This window comes from Hevea brasiliensis, chromosome 14, assembly GCF_030052815.1.
Source record: "Hevea brasiliensis isolate MT/VB/25A 57/8 chromosome 14, ASM3005281v1, whole genome shotgun sequence".
Classification (NCBI taxonomy): domain Eukaryota; kingdom Viridiplantae; phylum Streptophyta; class Magnoliopsida; order Malpighiales; family Euphorbiaceae; genus Hevea; species Hevea brasiliensis.
The window spans coordinates 20705835-20723477 of record NC_079506.1 but is presented as its reverse complement, the minus strand read 5'-3'; the positions used below and the strand labels follow the sequence as shown (position 1 = coordinate 20723477).

At 32.2% G+C, this 17643-nt stretch overlaps 1 protein-coding gene and 2 pseudogenes across 1 annotated transcript; all 3 read right to left on the bottom strand.

The window, feature by feature from the left end:
- Positions 1-1002: 1002 nt before the first annotated feature.
- LOC131168932 (squalene monooxygenase SE1-like) lies at positions 1003-3602 on the bottom strand. The gene is made up of 8 exons (XM_058134986.1): positions 3372-3602; positions 3109-3220; positions 2800-2974; positions 2487-2655; positions 2141-2359; positions 1665-1940; positions 1207-1503; positions 1003-1101 (listed from the first exon to the last, which is right to left on the bottom strand). The coding sequence occupies exons 1-8, from the start codon at positions 3600-3602 to the stop codon at positions 1003-1005; spliced, it is 1578 nt and encodes a 525-aa protein (XP_057990969.1).
- A 2956-nt stretch (positions 3603-6558) lies between these two features.
- On the bottom strand, positions 6559-10378 carry LOC131172879 (squalene monooxygenase SE1-like; annotated as a pseudogene).
- A 3752-nt stretch (positions 10379-14130) lies between these two features.
- On the bottom strand, positions 14131-16750 carry LOC110635160 (squalene monooxygenase SE1-like; annotated as a pseudogene).
- Between the last annotated feature and the right edge of the window lie 893 nt (positions 16751-17643).

Genomic DNA, 17643 nt, shown 5'->3' with positions numbered 1-17643 from the left:
TTTAATGAAAATGAAAATTTTATTATAGTAATGCGCTAAATTAACAAAAATACATTTTATAAATAATTTTCTTTTGCATTAATCTCATTACGTAAATTAACATTATTTTAAAATATTAAAAATAAAATAAAACATACTCAAAACTAACTTATTTTTTTTAAAAGATAAAATAATAGAATTGGAACGAATTTAATTTATTGAGATTATTTGCATTTATCATTAATTTATTTTAATTTTTAAACATCTTCACCTATTTATATTTTTAAAACTTATTATTATATATTTTTTTTACAATATTACATTCAAGTTTATAATTAAGCTAATATTATATGCTAATAATATGACAAATAGTTTTCAGAAAAATATGATCGAGTAAAAAATAATATTTCTTAAATTGATAATATTTTTATTTATATAATTAATTAAAATGGCATTAAAATTAATATTTCAATTTAAATAATTAAACGTAATATTTGTGATACTATGATAACACTATAATATATATATATATATATATATATATATATATATATATATATATATATATATATAAATTTTAATAGAAAAATATGTAAAAAAATTAAATCACGAGTCCAAAAAGCTAATAATATTCAAATGTATACAAGTTCCAAGTAGGTTGATCCATTCAAATATGCATGGAATAATTACGTAATAAACTAGTACAGTCCAATAAATTTTGAAAGCACAAATAATTTACAATATTTCAAAAAATGAGGATTTTTCTTTTGTATTTGACTCTAATTGCAACTGGACTCGAGATCTGATAGTCCTAAAGATGAGTATAAAATCACTAAACTAAAATTCATTAGTAAAATATGAAGTAATTACATTTATATGTGCTCCAGCCAAAGAAAATATGTTAGGAATCTAATATAAAAATTTACGTAGCGTAGTTGATCTCCTAAATCCTTAGGTTATCTCCAAAAGCAAGATGCACTGCTACCAACTTTCTTTGATTTCAAATCTTTGCATTTCTTGTTCTCAAACAACCTGAGATCTGTAATGCGTGAGCATTGTAGGGAAGAACATTTGTCGAACTCCTTCTGCCTTTATGATAGGGAAAATGATTCTTAATGCAACCTAAAGAAAGAAAAGAATATGATAGAAATTAGAACTTTAAGTATATATTAATGGAAGTCATTTTAAATATAGGAAATCATCGAAAGTACTATTGGCAATACACACCGAGATCATTCTAGCTCCAATCCACATGCGTGCTCCAATCCACATGCGTGGAATTGAAGGAAATGGAACTATTAAGCGGCTGATGCCATAGATAGCCACCGCAAAGAAATGGAGAACCAATTTCAATGGACGAGGATTTAGACCAGAGAGTAAAGCAATAGGTCCATTCGAAAATACACCACCAAGAGTCAAATAGTCAAAACACGCTTCACGCATTTCATTTCTTGCAGGATCAGTTGATGCACTAAAAACCTTGTACAAGGCTCCAGCCAAAGTATTTATGGTAGATGCCACAGGCTGAATGGAAGTGGATATGAAGGGTTAGCACCAATTTTAATCTCACCGTTGTGGCCAAGAGTACTGCCCTATTGTTTATCCAAACTAGATCCTAAATAATTTAAGTCTAGGAATTATAAAAACAATGCTCATATGTAACTTGTGAAAAATCATTTAATCACCTTGCGTAGAGTGTAGAAAGACTCAAGATACTTGCAAAGGGAATATACATTGCTTAGATCATGGAAAGGCCTCAGAAGATTCCTCAATACAACAATATCAGATAGCGCAACTGTCATTCCTCCTCCTGTTAAAGGGTGTCTCATGTTAAATGCATCCCCTAACAGAAGAGCACCAGGAGTGGGATAAGGAGCAGCAGGCATGCTTCTATTAGGCATTGTTCTTATGTTTCCTTTGTTAATTGCAAAATCAAATGCATCACGTAGCTCTTGGGGAGTCTGAAACACATATAAAAGCTCTTGATTATCCTAAAGATTAAAAGATAAATGACTTGTCAAATGCACGTCAAATTTCATATTAAAAAGTTCAAAGCATCATAAATCGAGTTATTTTTATGAGCTCCTTAGCACTATTATCTATACGTATCAATGCCAAAATGAAAAAAAATGCATTAGCATGCCTAGAGAACTTTGAATACCTGGGGAGCCACCACAGTTTTCAAATAGTTGGCCATTTCGCCATTTGAAATGGAAGGTAGTTTTTGGCCAGGTATGTCAACCAAGCATCGAATTTCAGGGCTACTAATACGATAGAACAAGATTGGTGAAGGGTCTGCCAGAATAACATGTCCGTGATTTGGGTATGGAAGTTCACAATTCTCTAGGATCAATGCCACAAAACAAGAGGGGATATCAACCTGTATAAACACAAAGTTTCCAAATTTCACTTAAAACTCATGAAATAGAAAACACCTACGCATTTAGGAATCTATCAACGAAGTTCAGAAAGAAGTTTTTGTTTCCTAGTTGAAACATAATCTTTACCTTAGGATTGCAGAGAGAGCGTCGCAAATTTGAGAAGCATCCATCGCATACTATTGTGAGTGGAGCATAAGTAGTAAGTTCTTGACCAATTTTAGTTTTGTACTGCACACCCTTGACTGTCCCCTCCACTTCAAGTAGGGATGTTACTGTCCCTTCCTCCAGTCTTACACTACAATGAAAATAAGGGAACATGTATGAGCTGTTGAAAGTAATAAAGTGATGTTCTTAATTATGCAGCATGAATTCAATAATTTGGAACATGAAAGGCATGGCAAAGTGAAGGAAGTAACTGTGGGAGAAAGAAGATTATTACTTAGGTAAAGATGCAGCTTTTTCACGCATTCTTTGAATGAAACGTCCGTTGTGAAAACTTCTTCCAGCCACATCTTGATCGAAGTTTTGCAAGGGGTATGATAGTTTAGTACTTTTCCCATTTTTGTAAAGAGCATATCCAAATACCCGTTGAGCATCGATTTCTTCTACACAATCTGCAACAAGCATGCATGTTAAGAATTAGAGCAAAAGTTGAATGACAGATGACCAAGACGGAAAGATTGATGGAATTCACACTGATTCAACAATCCATAAAAGATTATAATGATAATAATAATATCGTACTCACCTTCAAGGCCCAACTCAATTAATTTTAGGTAACCCCCAGGTTGCAGAAGTTCTCCAACAATTCTGTCAGGCAGAGTGAGGTCTCTTTCAATCACATGCACTCTCCGTCCATCCTGCAAGTTGAAGGAAGGAAAAGAGATTATTATTATTATTTACTGTAAACTTGGTTTGAATGTTAATATCTGCCTGATGGGTCGCTAATTTTGTGAATTTTTATCCTGTTATACATTGCCATCTAAAGTAGGGAGAGAAGATTAGATTCACCTTGCCAAGAGTGTAAGCAAGAGCTGACCCAGCAACACCTGCTCCAACTATAATAATATCAGTATTCGTGGCATTCTCCGACTGGCATAACACTTGTTCTGAGCTCTTCACAACTTCATCTCTGACATTTTCCCTTGATTCCTTAGTTTTCTTCATTCCTGTCGATCTATGCCACAGTACAAACCCCAAAATAAAAGCTAGAATTCCTCCAATTATATATTGATATTCCATTGCCAAGGATTGAGCAAAACCAATGTTGAAGTGTAAAAAGAAAGGGACTTTTTCTCTGTTTTACGGGCGGTGAGTGCTTGAGTTTTGAACTTGCAGGCTGTGCTGTACATGAAGCAAATGTTGGTGCCCCTTATAGGTTCAGTTGGTCAAAAGATTGCACAAAAAATAAAAAAACTCTCCAAAAGTAGGACTAATTAAATTGGCGAAGTGGTCAAACATAGCTTGTAAAATTTGGGAGTTGAACAGATGAATACAAATTTTCAAGTAACGTTAAAAGTGTTGTCAAGATCAAGAAAAATATGAGGAGCAAATAAGAGAAGATTATTAATGTACTCCCTTGTTGGACTTGACTTTCCAATCTATATATGGAATCTGTCCACATCTCTTTGGATTTAATAAACTATTGAGTTGGAGATATAGGATGATGAAAATGGAAGGCCAGTCAATTTTCAAGAATGTTTCTCTGTCCATATCTACTTAGCTGACAATAGGTTGTTTGAATAATTCATGGTTAAATCCATAAATAAAAATGAAATGCAATTCTTGAAAAAGGATTTCCTTTTCTTGTTGGATACAAATGGGATCCGAGTTTTAATAATAATTTGTACAAGTAAATTATATTTAGTTATTTCAAAAATAAAATTGAAAAAGAAAAATCATCCTGTGTTTGCACTTCTATTTCCATTCAAAGGTTAAACAGGCATGCTTGCACGAAATTATTTTTGCATCCCTGCATGCACTTCTTAAAATTATGCAACTGTAATGTGCAAGAATATGGAACTCAGCTGGGTGTGCAGTGAGGGAAATGTGAACGTTGCGACTAACATATCTACACTTTGAGAAACTCTTACCAATACCTAATCTATCATGAAATTATGACACAATATGTATATTTAATGATGAAATCAACATGAATCAATGTCCTAGAAACGTTAGCTGAGTTAGGACTCACGCTTGTACTCTCATATAATAATCAATTAACATGTAGTTTGAACTTATTAAATCAATCAATGGAGTATGACTAATGTAGTTGAAGCAAAGCACTGGTTTTTCCATTTGTCTTTCAACTTTCAATTGAAGAGTCTAATATAGGACTAGCAGAAATATATCATAAAGTTGATATGCTTTGTCTAATTGTATCGTAAAATTAACATCATTTTGTACAAAGCAATAAATAACATCAAGACAATGTATTTAGATGTCATGACAGCATATAACGACATTATGCATAATAATGTTGTAAATTAGTATGAAGGTATTGTTAAAAACTTTAGGTTGTGGGGTTTATGTATCACTTTATGCTTATGGATAATTCTTATTAATAATTTGTTTTTAAATTTTTAACCTGTTAAAGCCTAAATTTATTGTAGAGAATGGTGGCTGGGAAGGATGTTTCGAAGTCTACAGGAGATGGGGGAGGAATTATTGGTTCTAGCTGGCATAGAATCTCTATGAACGGCGAGGGGAAAAAATGGCAGCGGTGACTAACAGTGTAGCGAGATTCCCGGTAGGAACTTAGCACATCCTATCAGGGTGCATTGAACTTCTAACTGAGCACCCTATTTTGTTTGAGCATCCTATATTTCATCCGAACTTCTTGCTCATTGTCCAAACACCCTCTCTTATCTGAATGTAGTTCCAGACCGAGCACCTTGTGTTCTAATCGAACATTTCATGTCCTGACCGAACACCTCATGTTTTATATGAACATATTATGTCCTAACCGAACACCTCATGTTCTAATCTAATTCGGATTTTAAGATGTTGATTACTTTCCATTTGGATCAGATTTTTATCCATACTATATCAATATACAAAATCTCTTTGTATTTGTTATGTTGTTAATCATTCCTCTTCTTGCAGGGAATTTGCAATTGGACACACTGCAGCCTAAATTATCAAACAACCTTCAAACTCCTGACTTTTTTTTTTTTAATTTTCTTTTTTGCAATAGGGAAGGCAAACACACATTGTCTGTAACTGATTTGGGATACTGAGGGAACACGCGCTATCCGCAACAATGTGGGATCCCGAAGTAACAACCCTCCACTAGCACCAACAAACCACAGAGACTTTTATCAAACTAGAGTATTGGGGAAAAAAGTTTGCAAAACTACCATGGAGAGAAAGATGCTTTTTAAAGAAGGGTTTTCAACCCACTGTTCGCCATTCAAAGCGGGGAACAATGGGTTACAAAATCTTCGCCAACATGACTGGCGAAAAACAATATGTCTTCCTCATGCAATTTTTTTATTTTATTTTGCATTTGTTGTTTTTTATGTAAAATTCATTAAAAATATTTCTACAAATTAGAAAATTATGAAAAAATACTTTTCAACTCTTTAAAATATTCTTAATTTTTCTTTCATGAGAGTTTTTATTTTTAATGCATGAATAAACTGAGCATTAAAAAAGATTATTTTTTTTATTTTGTATTACTTTTAAAATCATGAAAAAATAATTTTATAGATCATAAAATTATAAAAAAATTTATTTTTGATTTTTCCAATAATATTTTTATTTTTTTCATATCAAATTTTTTTTTGCATGAAAAACAGTAATATTTTTTATGCTCAAATTATTCATGCTTCACAAATAAATAAAAAGAATTACGTTAGAAAAATAAAAATATTATGAGAAACTCAAAAATAATTTTTTATTTTTTATAATTTTTGGATGCCTTTAGAAGTAAAATACAATAAAATCACATTTTTTAATGCCCAATTTATTTCCGCAATACAAATAAAATTTTCAAGTTAGAAAAATAAGAATATTGTAAGGAGTCCAAAAATAATTTTTCCATAATTTTTTTTTTGGACAAATGTTCTTGATACTTTTCATATGAAAATAACAATAAATGAAAAATTAAAAAAAAAATTGCATGAATCAGTGGGTTGAAAACCTGAACTTTGAAAATATGCTTTTTGGTTCGTCCTGGTATTGTAAAATTTCTTCCCTAATTGACTGATTTGAAAAATTTCTCCATTCTTTTTGACAACTTTACAATGAATATAGACATAGGATAGAAGCACACATTATTTGACAAAATCATAGTAATTTAATCAAAGCCTGCTAAGATTTATATCACACATACATGCGGTCAACAGCCATCCATGTGGGATCTCGAATGACCAACTCCTGACGTATTTTTTATCAAGAAATCTTGAGCAATGTAACATATTGCATTTGCAGCAAACTAAAAAATGCTAAAACCCCATAAAAGCTTATCAAGCAAAGACAAATCCATGAATATGACACAATTGATAGAACAATACCCAAAAGAGGGAAAAAAATATAAACAAAAACAAGATCCTATCATTTTGTCTTTGTCACTGTACCATGACCAAGCATTTTGTCTCTGTCACGGTACGATATGCCGTTCATGGAGGGCAATATCAATTAAAGTGAACTGACGTTGATTTGTAAATGACAAGTCGTTTGATGATTGGGCAAGTGGAATTTTTGAGTCCGGTGTTCATACTTTTATACGACAACTCGTTTTGACTGGATTCGTTGACAATTTAAAGTACTTGATTTTGTTTTCTACTTGCCACATGTCGATGTATCGAAATGCTTAAATTATCAAATTTTATAAAAGATGGGATACTTATTATTTTTTTCTAATCATTAGTCTATGAAATAAGATTTATTACAATAAATTAAAATTCAAATCAAAGCAAATTTGAGTTATTAATAATTCCATTTGCTTTTATTATTTGAATTTTATATGCATGTGATGTAGTTTAAATTTTATAAATTAGGTAGATTTGAATTACATGATTTTACACGCACATGATTCATGTGCATTGAGTGATATGTTTTAGCATATATGGTGCATCAACTAAGTCCATCGTCTACTATGTCGCGAATTATAAAAATTAGCATATCTCATACCCATACTTGTTGTATGTGCCATGGTGAAACACGGATCAAGGAACACTGTCTTATGGAAACACAAACCAACACAATACATGGTGACATTCCAAATTTTGGAAACAATAGAGGAGCACGCACAAATAATTAAAAATATTTCAAGAAAAGTGTGGTTAAATTACATGTGAAACTTTCGTTTCTAACCAAAGATAATTTGTTAGGAATCTAAAATAAAATTTACACTTCTTAGCTCATCTCCTAAATCGTTAACTTATCTAAAGAAAAAATGAACTGCCACCAACTTTCACCGATTTTAAATCTTTGCATTTCCTATTCTCAAACAACTTGAGATCTTCAATGTGTTAGGGTTATAGGGAAGAACATTTGTCGAACTCCTTCTGCCTTTATGATGGGAAAAATGATTCTTGATGCAACCTGAAAAAAAGTAAAAGAAATGTGATAGAGATAAGAACTTTGAAGTCATTTAAAATATAATTATGAAGTCATTGAAATTATTGTTAGCTATACGCACCGAGATCATTCTAGCCCCAATCAAAAAGCGTGGAATTGATGGAAATGGAACTATTAAGCGGCCAACACCAAAGATAGCCACAGCAAAAAAATGGAGAACCAAATTCAACGGACGAGGATTTAGTCCAGAGAGTAAAGCGATAGGTCCATTTGAAAATACACCTCCAAGGCTCAAATAGTCAAAACATGCTTGACGCATTTCATTCCTTGCAGGATCAGTTGATGCACTGAATACTTTGTATAAGGCTCCAGCCAGAGTATTTATAGTAGATGCCACAGGCTGAAATGAAATGGATATATAGGGTTAGCACCAATTTTAGTTTCATTGTTGTGGCAAGTATACCACCATATTGTTTATCCAAACTAGATTCTAAAGAATTTAAATCTAGAAATTATAAATTTAGTTCTCATATGCAACTAAGTGAAAATCATTTACTCACTTTGCGTAGTGTGTAGAAGGATTCAAGATACTTGCAAAGGGAAAATGCATCGCTCAGATCATGCAAAGGCCTTAGAAGATTCCTTAATACGACTATATCAGATAGGGCAACAGTCATTCCTCCTCCTGTTAAAGGATGTCTCATGTTAAATGCATCCCCTAACAAAAGAGCACCTGGAGTGGGATGAGGAGCAGCAGGCATGCTTCTATTAGGCATCGTTCTTATGTTTTCTTTGTTAATTGCAAAAACAAATGCATCACGTAGCTCTTGGGGAATCTGAAACATATATAAAAGTTCTTAGATTAGTCTAAAGATTCAAAGATAAATGGCGGTCCAATGCTTATTAAATCGAGTCATTTCTATAATCCCCCTTAGCACTGCAAACTACAAGTATCAAAGCCAAAATGCGAAAAAGAAAAATTAAAAAAAAAAAAAAATGAATAAATAAAATAAAATAAAAATAAAAATTAGCATGCCCAGAAAACTAAGAATACCTGGGGAGCCACCACAGTTTTCAAGTACTTGGCCATTTCACCATTTGAAATGGATGGTAGATTTTGGCCAGGTATGTCAACCAAGCATCGAATTTCAGAGCTACTAATACGATAGAACAAGATTGGTGAAGGGTCTGCCAGAATAACATGTCCGTGATTTGGGTATGGAAGCTCGCAATTCTCTAAGATCAATGCCACAAAACAGGAGGATATCAACCTGTAAAACCCAAAGTTTCCAAACTTCACTTCAAACTCATGAAAAAGAAAACAGCTACCCAATTTCGCATCTATCAGTGACGTTCGTAGAGAAGCCAATTGGATTCATAGAAGTTTTCGTTTCCAGGTTGAAACATAATCATTACCTTAGGATTACAGAGAGACCGTCGCAAATTTGAAAAACAACCATCGCATACTATTGTAAGTGGAGCACAAGCGGTAAGTTGTTGACCAATTTTAGTTTTGTATTGCACGCCCTTGATTGTCCCCTTTACTTCTAGTAGGGATGTTACTGTCCCTTCCTCCAGTCTTACACTACAAAGAAAATCAGGGGACATATTAACTATTAAAGGCAATAAAATGATGCTATTAATTATGCAGCACGAATTAAAAGATTTTGAACATGAAGGGCATAGCAAAGTGAAAGAAGTAACTTCGGGGTAAATGAAGATTATTACTTGGGTAAAGTTGCAGCTTTTTCACGCATTTGTTTGAATGAAACGTCCGTTGTGAAAACTTCTTCCAGCCACATCTGGATCTGATCTTTGCAAGGGATATGATAGTTTAGTACTTCTCCCATTTTTGTAAAGAGCATATCCAAATACTTGTTGAGCATCAATTTCTTCTACACAATCTGCAACCAAGCATACATGTTAAGAATTAGAGAAAAAGTTCAATAATAGTAGACTCAGACAGAAGGACTGATGGAATTCATACGGATTCAACAATCCATAAAAGATTATAGAAATTTCTTATTCACCTTCAAGGCCCAACTCAATTAATTTCAGGTAACCCCCAGGTTGCAGAAGTTCTCCAACAATTCTGTCAGGCAGAGTCAGGTCCCTTTCAATCACATGCACTCTCCGTCCATCCTGCAATTGAAGGAAGGAAAAGAGGTTAAACTGCCGGATGGGGTAGCTAGTTTTGTGAGCATTCGTCTTATTATAAATTGCCATCTAAAGTAGAGGGAGAAGATTAGATTCACCTTGCCAAGAGTGTAAGCAAGAGCAGACCCAGCAACACCTGCTCCAACTATAATAATATCAGCATTAGTGGCATTTTCCGACTGGCATAACACTTGTTCTGAGCTCTTCACAACTTCATCCCTCATATTTTCCTTTGCTTCTTTAGTTTTCTTCATTCCTCTTGATCTATTCAACAGTACAAACCCCGAAACAGAAGCTAGAATTCCTCCTATTACATATTGATATTCCATTGCCAAGGATTGAGCAAAACCAACGTTGAAATGTAAAAAGAAGGGGACTTTTTCTCTGTTTTAGTGGTGATGAGTACTTGAGTCTTCAACTTGCAGGCTAGGTTGTACATGAAGCCATTGTTGGCGCCTCTTATAGGTTCAGTTGGTCAAAAGATTGTACACAAAATAACTCTCCAAAAGCAGGACTAATTAAATCGGTCAAGTGGTCAAATATAGCTTGTAAAATTTGGGAGTTGAACAGATGAATAGAAATTTTCAGGTAAGGTCAAAAGTGTTGTCAAGATCAAGAAAAATAAGTGCAGATTATTAAACTACTTCTTTGTTGGACTCTAGCAGAAGAAGTATATTAAACTATTGACTATTTGACTTGGAGTTATGGGATGATGATAATGGAAGGCCAGTCAATTTCAAGAGTGTTTCTTTGTTAATATCTGATAGCAGTATAGGAAGGAGTCCAGAAGCTATGGATCCAGGCCCAAAACAACTAAGCTAGAGCTCATTGCAGAAAAAAGAGGGAAGAGCTGAAATAAAGAGAATAAAGAGAGAGTGGAACGTTCTGGAGATATGCAGCTGGAGGAGGTTAGCAATGAAATTAATCTGTAATGTACACGAACATGAAACTCGGCTGAATGTGCCATAAGAGAAATGCTAGCGTAAGACAGCCCAAAGAAACCAAGAGTTTCTTTTTTTTTTTTTTTTGAAATAAAGTACCCAATCCTTGCCAATCATTATGTCAATATCAACAATATTCATGGCGTGGTTTCTAAATAATAGGAAATCATTGCGATTTGAGGTCAAAATCATTTTAGATGCTTTTGAAAAAAATAGTTTGAAAAAATTATTTTGTTATTTTGGTGATCTAATAATTTGATTTTAGATCATTTTTAATACTCTTTAACTAATATATTTAAAAAATATTTTTATCAACAGCGGCTATGGCGGCAATGTCAGACAGGCCCTTAATGTTGTATTATGGTTGTATTGTAGACCTTGCAACAATTAATGATGTAATTAAATTTTGAATTGTGTACAAATTCCCAGTCTAGACAAACATTTTGGCATGCAAACTAATTTGGAGTTTGTAAAACTAAGTGGTGTATGGCTTGCAAACCTTATTTTGTATTCAAGTATTTGATACAATGAATGTAAATTAATGGTTTAGTGAACATTGTGAATTGAGTTGAATTTGGAGAATCAGGGCTATTGACTCGTTTTACTATCATCCGTAAGGGCATGTTTAATTAGTCTAATTATAAGGAAAGTGTTCGAAGTCTGATTGACTCTCTCCCCTAAAAGAATTAAAATTTGAGTTATGTTCAAATGTATACAAGTTCATAGAGGTTGACCCATTCACATAGCACAAACAATTTATAATATTTCAAAAAACGTGGATCTTCTTTTGCATTTGACTCCAACTGCAACTCGAACACAAGAGTTCACAGTGTTAAAGATGAGTACAAGATCATTGAGATAAAACTCGTTGATAAAATATAGGGTAAATACATTTACATGTGTTCTAGCCAAAGAAAATCTGTTAGCAATCTAATATGAAATTCACATGGCTTAGTTCATCTCCTAAATCGTTAGGTTATCTCCAAAAACAAGATGCACCGCTACCAACTTTCTTTGATTTCAAATCTTTGCATTTCTTGTTCTCAAACAACTTGAGATTAGCAATACGCGAGGATTGTGGGGAAGGACATTTGTCTTCTGCCTTTACGATAAGGAAAATGATTCCTAACGCAACCTAAAGCGAAAAAAATTTAAGAAAAAAAAAAAGAAAAACTACTTTAGATGTTGAAAAAAAATTTGAAAACAACTATTTTGTTATTATTGCGTCATAATTACTAAAACTTATCAAATTTAATATATTATTTTTAGCACTCTTTAACTCATATGTTTAAAAAAAAATATTTCTCAACAGCGGCAATAGCAACAATGTCAAATAGACCATGCTTGTTGTGTTTTGATCGCATTATACATCTTGTAACAATTAATGATGAAATTAAATTTTGAATTGTGTACAAATTCCAAGCCTAGACAAACATTTAGGCATGTAAAACTTGTTTGGAGTTTTTAAATCTAAGTGGTGTAAGGATTTGCCAAAAATGCCATTCATTTTTCAAATTAATTATATTATATATTTTTATTGTTTAAATTAATTTTAATATTTATATAAATTTAAAATTCTTAGTCCTATTTCTACTTAATTTCAAATAAATATAAAACTTTATAAAAAGAAATTAACTAAAATAAGAAACTAATACATGGAAAATAAAAAATACAATTAATCTATAATATATACATAGATATATAAATATATGAATGAAAGGACAAATGAGGGGGCAAACTTTTAAATTGACTAAAATATCCTTATAAATTTATATTATCTACTAAAATATTAATTAATATAAATTAAAATTTTATTATGAATCCTATTTAAAAAAATACTTACATTTAATATTCATCATTATTTCATAATTTGCAAAAAAAAAAAAAGAAAAAGAAAAAAAAGAAGATTCCACTTACGTTGTAGCTACATATTTGGAAAAAAGAAAAAAAATTGAATACTTTAAAGTATTCTCATATTGTTATGAAATAATAAAAAATGCATGATTAAATTTATATTTGCATTTTAATTAATAATGTACTTATAAATATATAATATAATCTATAATTTTAAAAAATAAAATACTTGTTAAATATATTAAATAAATAACATATTAAATAGGTTTTATAGTTGTTTATACTAAACAATACGACAATATAAAATTTCAGGATATTATTTTAATGAAAATGAAAATTTTATTATAGTAATGCGCTAAATTAACAAAAATGTATTTTATAAATAATTTTCTTTTGCATTAATCCAGCTATGCAATCTCATTACGTAAATTAACATTATTTTAAAATATTAAAAATAAAATAAAACATATTCAAAACTAACTTATTTTTTTTAAAAGATAAAATAATAGAATTTGAACGAATTTAATTTATTGAGAATATTTGCATTTATCATTAATTTATTTTAATTTTTAAACATCTTCACTTATTTTTATTTTTAAAACTTGTTATTATATATTTTTTTTATTATATTACATTCAAGTTTATAATTAAGCTAATATTATATGCTAATAATATGACAAATAGTTTTCAGAAAAATATGATCGAGTAAAAAATAATATTTCTTAAATTGATAATATTTGTATCTATATAATTAATTAAAATGACATTAAAATTAATATTTCAATTTAAATAATTAAACGTAATATTTGTGATACTATAATAACACTATATTGTATATATATAAATTTTAATAGAAAAATATGTAAAAAAATTAAATCACGAGTCCAAAAGCTAATAATATTCAAATGTATACAAGTTCCAAGTAGGTTGATCCATTCAAATATGCATGGAATAATTACGTAATAAACTAGTACAGTCCAATAAATTTTGAAAGCACAAATAATTTACAATATTTCAAAAAATGAGGATTTTTCTTTTGTATTCGACTCTAATTGCAACTGGACTCGAGATCTGATAGTCCTAAAGATGAGTATAAAATCACTAAACTAAAATTCATTAGTAAAATATGAAGTAATTACATTTATATGTGCTCCAGCCAAAGAAAATACGTTAGGAATCTAATATAAAAATTTACGTAGCGTAGTTGATCTCCTAAATCCTTAGGTTATCTCCAAAAGCAAGATGCACTGCTACCAACTTTATTTGATTTCAAATCTTTGCATTTCTTGTTCTCAAACAACCTGAGATCTGTAATGCGTGAGCATTGTAGGGAAGAACATTTGTCGAACTCCTTCTGCCTTTATGATAGGGAAAATGATTCTTAATGCAACCTAAAGAAAGAAAAGAATATGATAGAAATTAGAACTTTAAGTATATATTAATGGAAGTCATTTTAAATATAGGAAATCATCGAAAGTACGATTGGCAATACACACCGAGATCATTCTAGCTCCAATCCACATGCGTGCTCCAATCCACATGCGTGGAATTGAAGGAAATGGAACTATTAAGCGGCTGATGCCATAGATAGCCACCGCAAAGAAATGGAGAACCAATTTCAATGGACGAGGATTTAGACCAGAGAGTAAAGCAATAGGTCCATTCGAAAATACACCACCAAGAGTCAAATAGTCAAAACATGCTTCACGCATTTCATTTCTTGCAGGATCAGTTGATGCACTAAAAACCTTGTACAAGGCTCCAGCCAAAGTATTTATGGTAGATGCCACAGGCTGAATGGAAGTGGATATGAAGGGTTAGCACCAATTTTAATCTCACCGTTGTGGCCAAGAGTACTACCCTATTGTTTATCCAAACTAGATCCTAAATAATTTAAGTCTAGAAATTATAAAAACAATGCTCATATGTAACTTGTGAAAAATCATTTAATCACCTTGCGTAGAGTGTAGAAAGACTCAAGATACTTGCAATGTGAATATACATTGCTTAGATCATGGAAAGGCCTCAGAAGATTCCTCAATACAACAATATCAGATAGCGCAACTGTCATTCCTCCTCCTGTTAAAGGGTGTCTCATGTTAAATGCATCCCCTAACAGAAGAGCACCAGGAGTGGGATAAGGAGCAGCAGGCATGCTTCTATTAGGCATTGTTCTTATGTTTCCTTTGTTAATTGCAAAATCAAACGCATCACGTAGCTCTTGGGGAGTCTGAAACACATATAAAAGCTCTTGATTATCCTAAAGATTAAAAGATAAATGACTTGTCAAATGCACGTCAAATTTCATATTAAAAAGTTCAAAGCATCATAAATCGAGTTATTTTTATGAGCTCCTTAGCACTATTATCTATACGTATCAATGCCAAAATGAAAAAAAAAATGCATTAGCATGCCTAGAGAACTTTGAATACCTGGGGAGCCACCACAGTTTTCAAATAGTTGGCCATTTCGCCATTTGAAATGGAAGGTAGTTTTTGGCCAGGTATGTCAACCAAGCATCGAATTTCAGAGCTACTAATACGATAGAACAAGATTGGTGAAGGGTCTGCCAGAATAACATGTCCGTGATTTGGGTATGGAAGTTCACAATTCTCTAGGATCAATGCCACAAAACAAGAGGGGATATCAACCTGTATAAACACAAAGTTTCCAAATTTCACTTAAAACTCATGAAATAGAAAACACCTACACATTTAGGAATCTATCAACGAAGTTCAGAAAGAAGTTTTTGTTTCCTAGTTGAAACATAATCTTTACCTTAGGATTGCAGAGAGAGCGTCGCAAATTTGAGAAGCATCCATCGCATTAAATTGTGAGTGGAGCATAAGTAGTAAGTTCTTGACCAATTTTAGTTTTGTACTGCACACCCTTGACTGTCCCCTCCACTTCAAGTAGGGATGTTACTGTCCCTTCCTCCAGTCTTACACTACAATGAAAATAAGGGAACATATATGAGCTGTTGAAAGTAATAAAGTGATGTTCTTAATTATGCAGCATGAATTCAATAATTTGGAACATGAAAGGCATGGCAAAGTGAAGGAAGTAACTGGGGGAGAAAGAAGATTATTACTTAGGTAAAGATGCAGCTTTTTCACGCATTCTTTGAATGAAACGTCCGTTGTGAAAACTTCTTCCAGCCACATCTTGATCGAAGTTTTGCAAGGGGTATGATAGTTTAGTACTTTTCCCATTTTTGTAAAGAGCATATCCAAATACCTGTTGAGCATCGATTTCTTCTACACAATCTGCAACAAGCATGCATGTTAAGAATTAGAGCAAAAGTTGAATGACAGATGACCAAGACGGAAAGATTGATGGAATTCACACTGATTCAACAATCCATAAAAGATTATAATAATAATAATAATATCGTACTCACCTTCAAGGCCCAACTCAATTAATTTTAGGTAACCCCCAGGTTGCAGAAGTTCTCCAACAATTCTGTCAGGCAGAGTGAGGTCTCTTTCAATCACATGCACTCTCCGTCCATCCTGCAAATTGAAGGAAGGAAAAGAGATTATTATTATTATTATTATTATTATTATTATTTCCTGTAAACTTGGTTTAAATGTTAATATCTGCCTGATGGGTCGCTAATTTTGTGAATTTTTATCCTGTTATACATTGCCATCTAAAGTAGGGAGAGAAGATTAGATTCACCTTGCCAAGAGTGTAAGCAAGAGCTGACCCAGCAACACCTGCTCCAACTATAATAATATCAGTATTCGTGGCATTCTCCGACTGGCATAACACTTGTTCTGAGCTCTTCACAACTTCATCTCTGACATTTTCCCTTGATTCCTTAGTTTTCTTCATTCCTGTCGATCTATGCCACAGTACAAACCCCAAAATAAAAGCTAGAATTCCTCCAATTATATATTGATATTCCATTGCCAAGGATTGAGCAAAACCAATGTTGAAGTGTAAAAAGAAAGGGACTTTTTCTCTGTTTTACGGGTGGTGAGTGCTTGAGTTTTGAACTTGCAGGCTGTGCTGTACATGAAGCAAATGTTGGTGCCCCTTATAGGTTCAGTTGGTCAAAAGATTGCACAAAAAATAAAAAAACTCTCCAAAAGTAGGACTAATTAAATTGGCGAAGTGGTCAAACATAGCTTGTAAAATTTGGGAGTTGAACAGATGAATACAAATTTTCAAGTAACGTTAAAAGTGTTGTCAAGATCAAGAAAAATATGAGCAGCAAATAAGAGAAGATTATTAATGTACTCCCTTGTTGGACTTGACTCTCCTATCTATATATGGAATCTGTCCACATCTCTTTGGATTTAATAAACTATTGAGTTGGAGATATAGGATGATGAAAATGGAAGGCCAGTCAATTTTCAAGAGTGTTTCTCTGTCCATATCTACTTAGCTGACAATAGGTTGTTTGAATAATTCATGGTTAAATCCATAAATAAAAATGAAATGCAATTCTTGAAAAAGGATTTCCTTTTCTTGTTGGATACAAATGGGATCCGAGTTTTAATAATAATTTGTACAAGTAAATTATATTTAGTTATTTCAAAAATAAAATTGAAAAAGAAAAATCATCCTGTGTTTGCACTTCTATTTCCATTCAAAGGTTAAACAGGCATGCTTGTACGAAATTATTTTTGCATCCCTGCATGCACTTCTCAAAATTATGCAACTGTGATGTGCAAGAATATGGAACTCAGCTGGGTGTGCAGTGAGGGAAATGTGAACGTTGCGACTAACATATCTACACTTTGAGAAACTCTTACCAATACCTAATCTATCATGAAATTATGACACAATATGTATAT

Excerpts from the sequence above, each read along its gene's own strand:
- LOC131168932 (XM_058134986.1), bottom strand. The coding sequence starts at position 3,602 with ATGGAATATCAATATATAATTGGAGGAATTCTAGCTTTTATTTTGGGG. Across the intron at positions 1,504-1,664 it reads CTTTCTACACTCTACGCAAG|CCTGTGGCATCTACCATAAA; the intron begins GTGATTAAATGA and ends ACTTCCATTCAG. Across the intron at positions 1,102-1,206 it reads TTGGAGCTAGAATGATCTCG|GTTGCATTAAGAATCATTTT; the intron begins GTGTGTATTGCC and ends TTCTTTCTTTAG.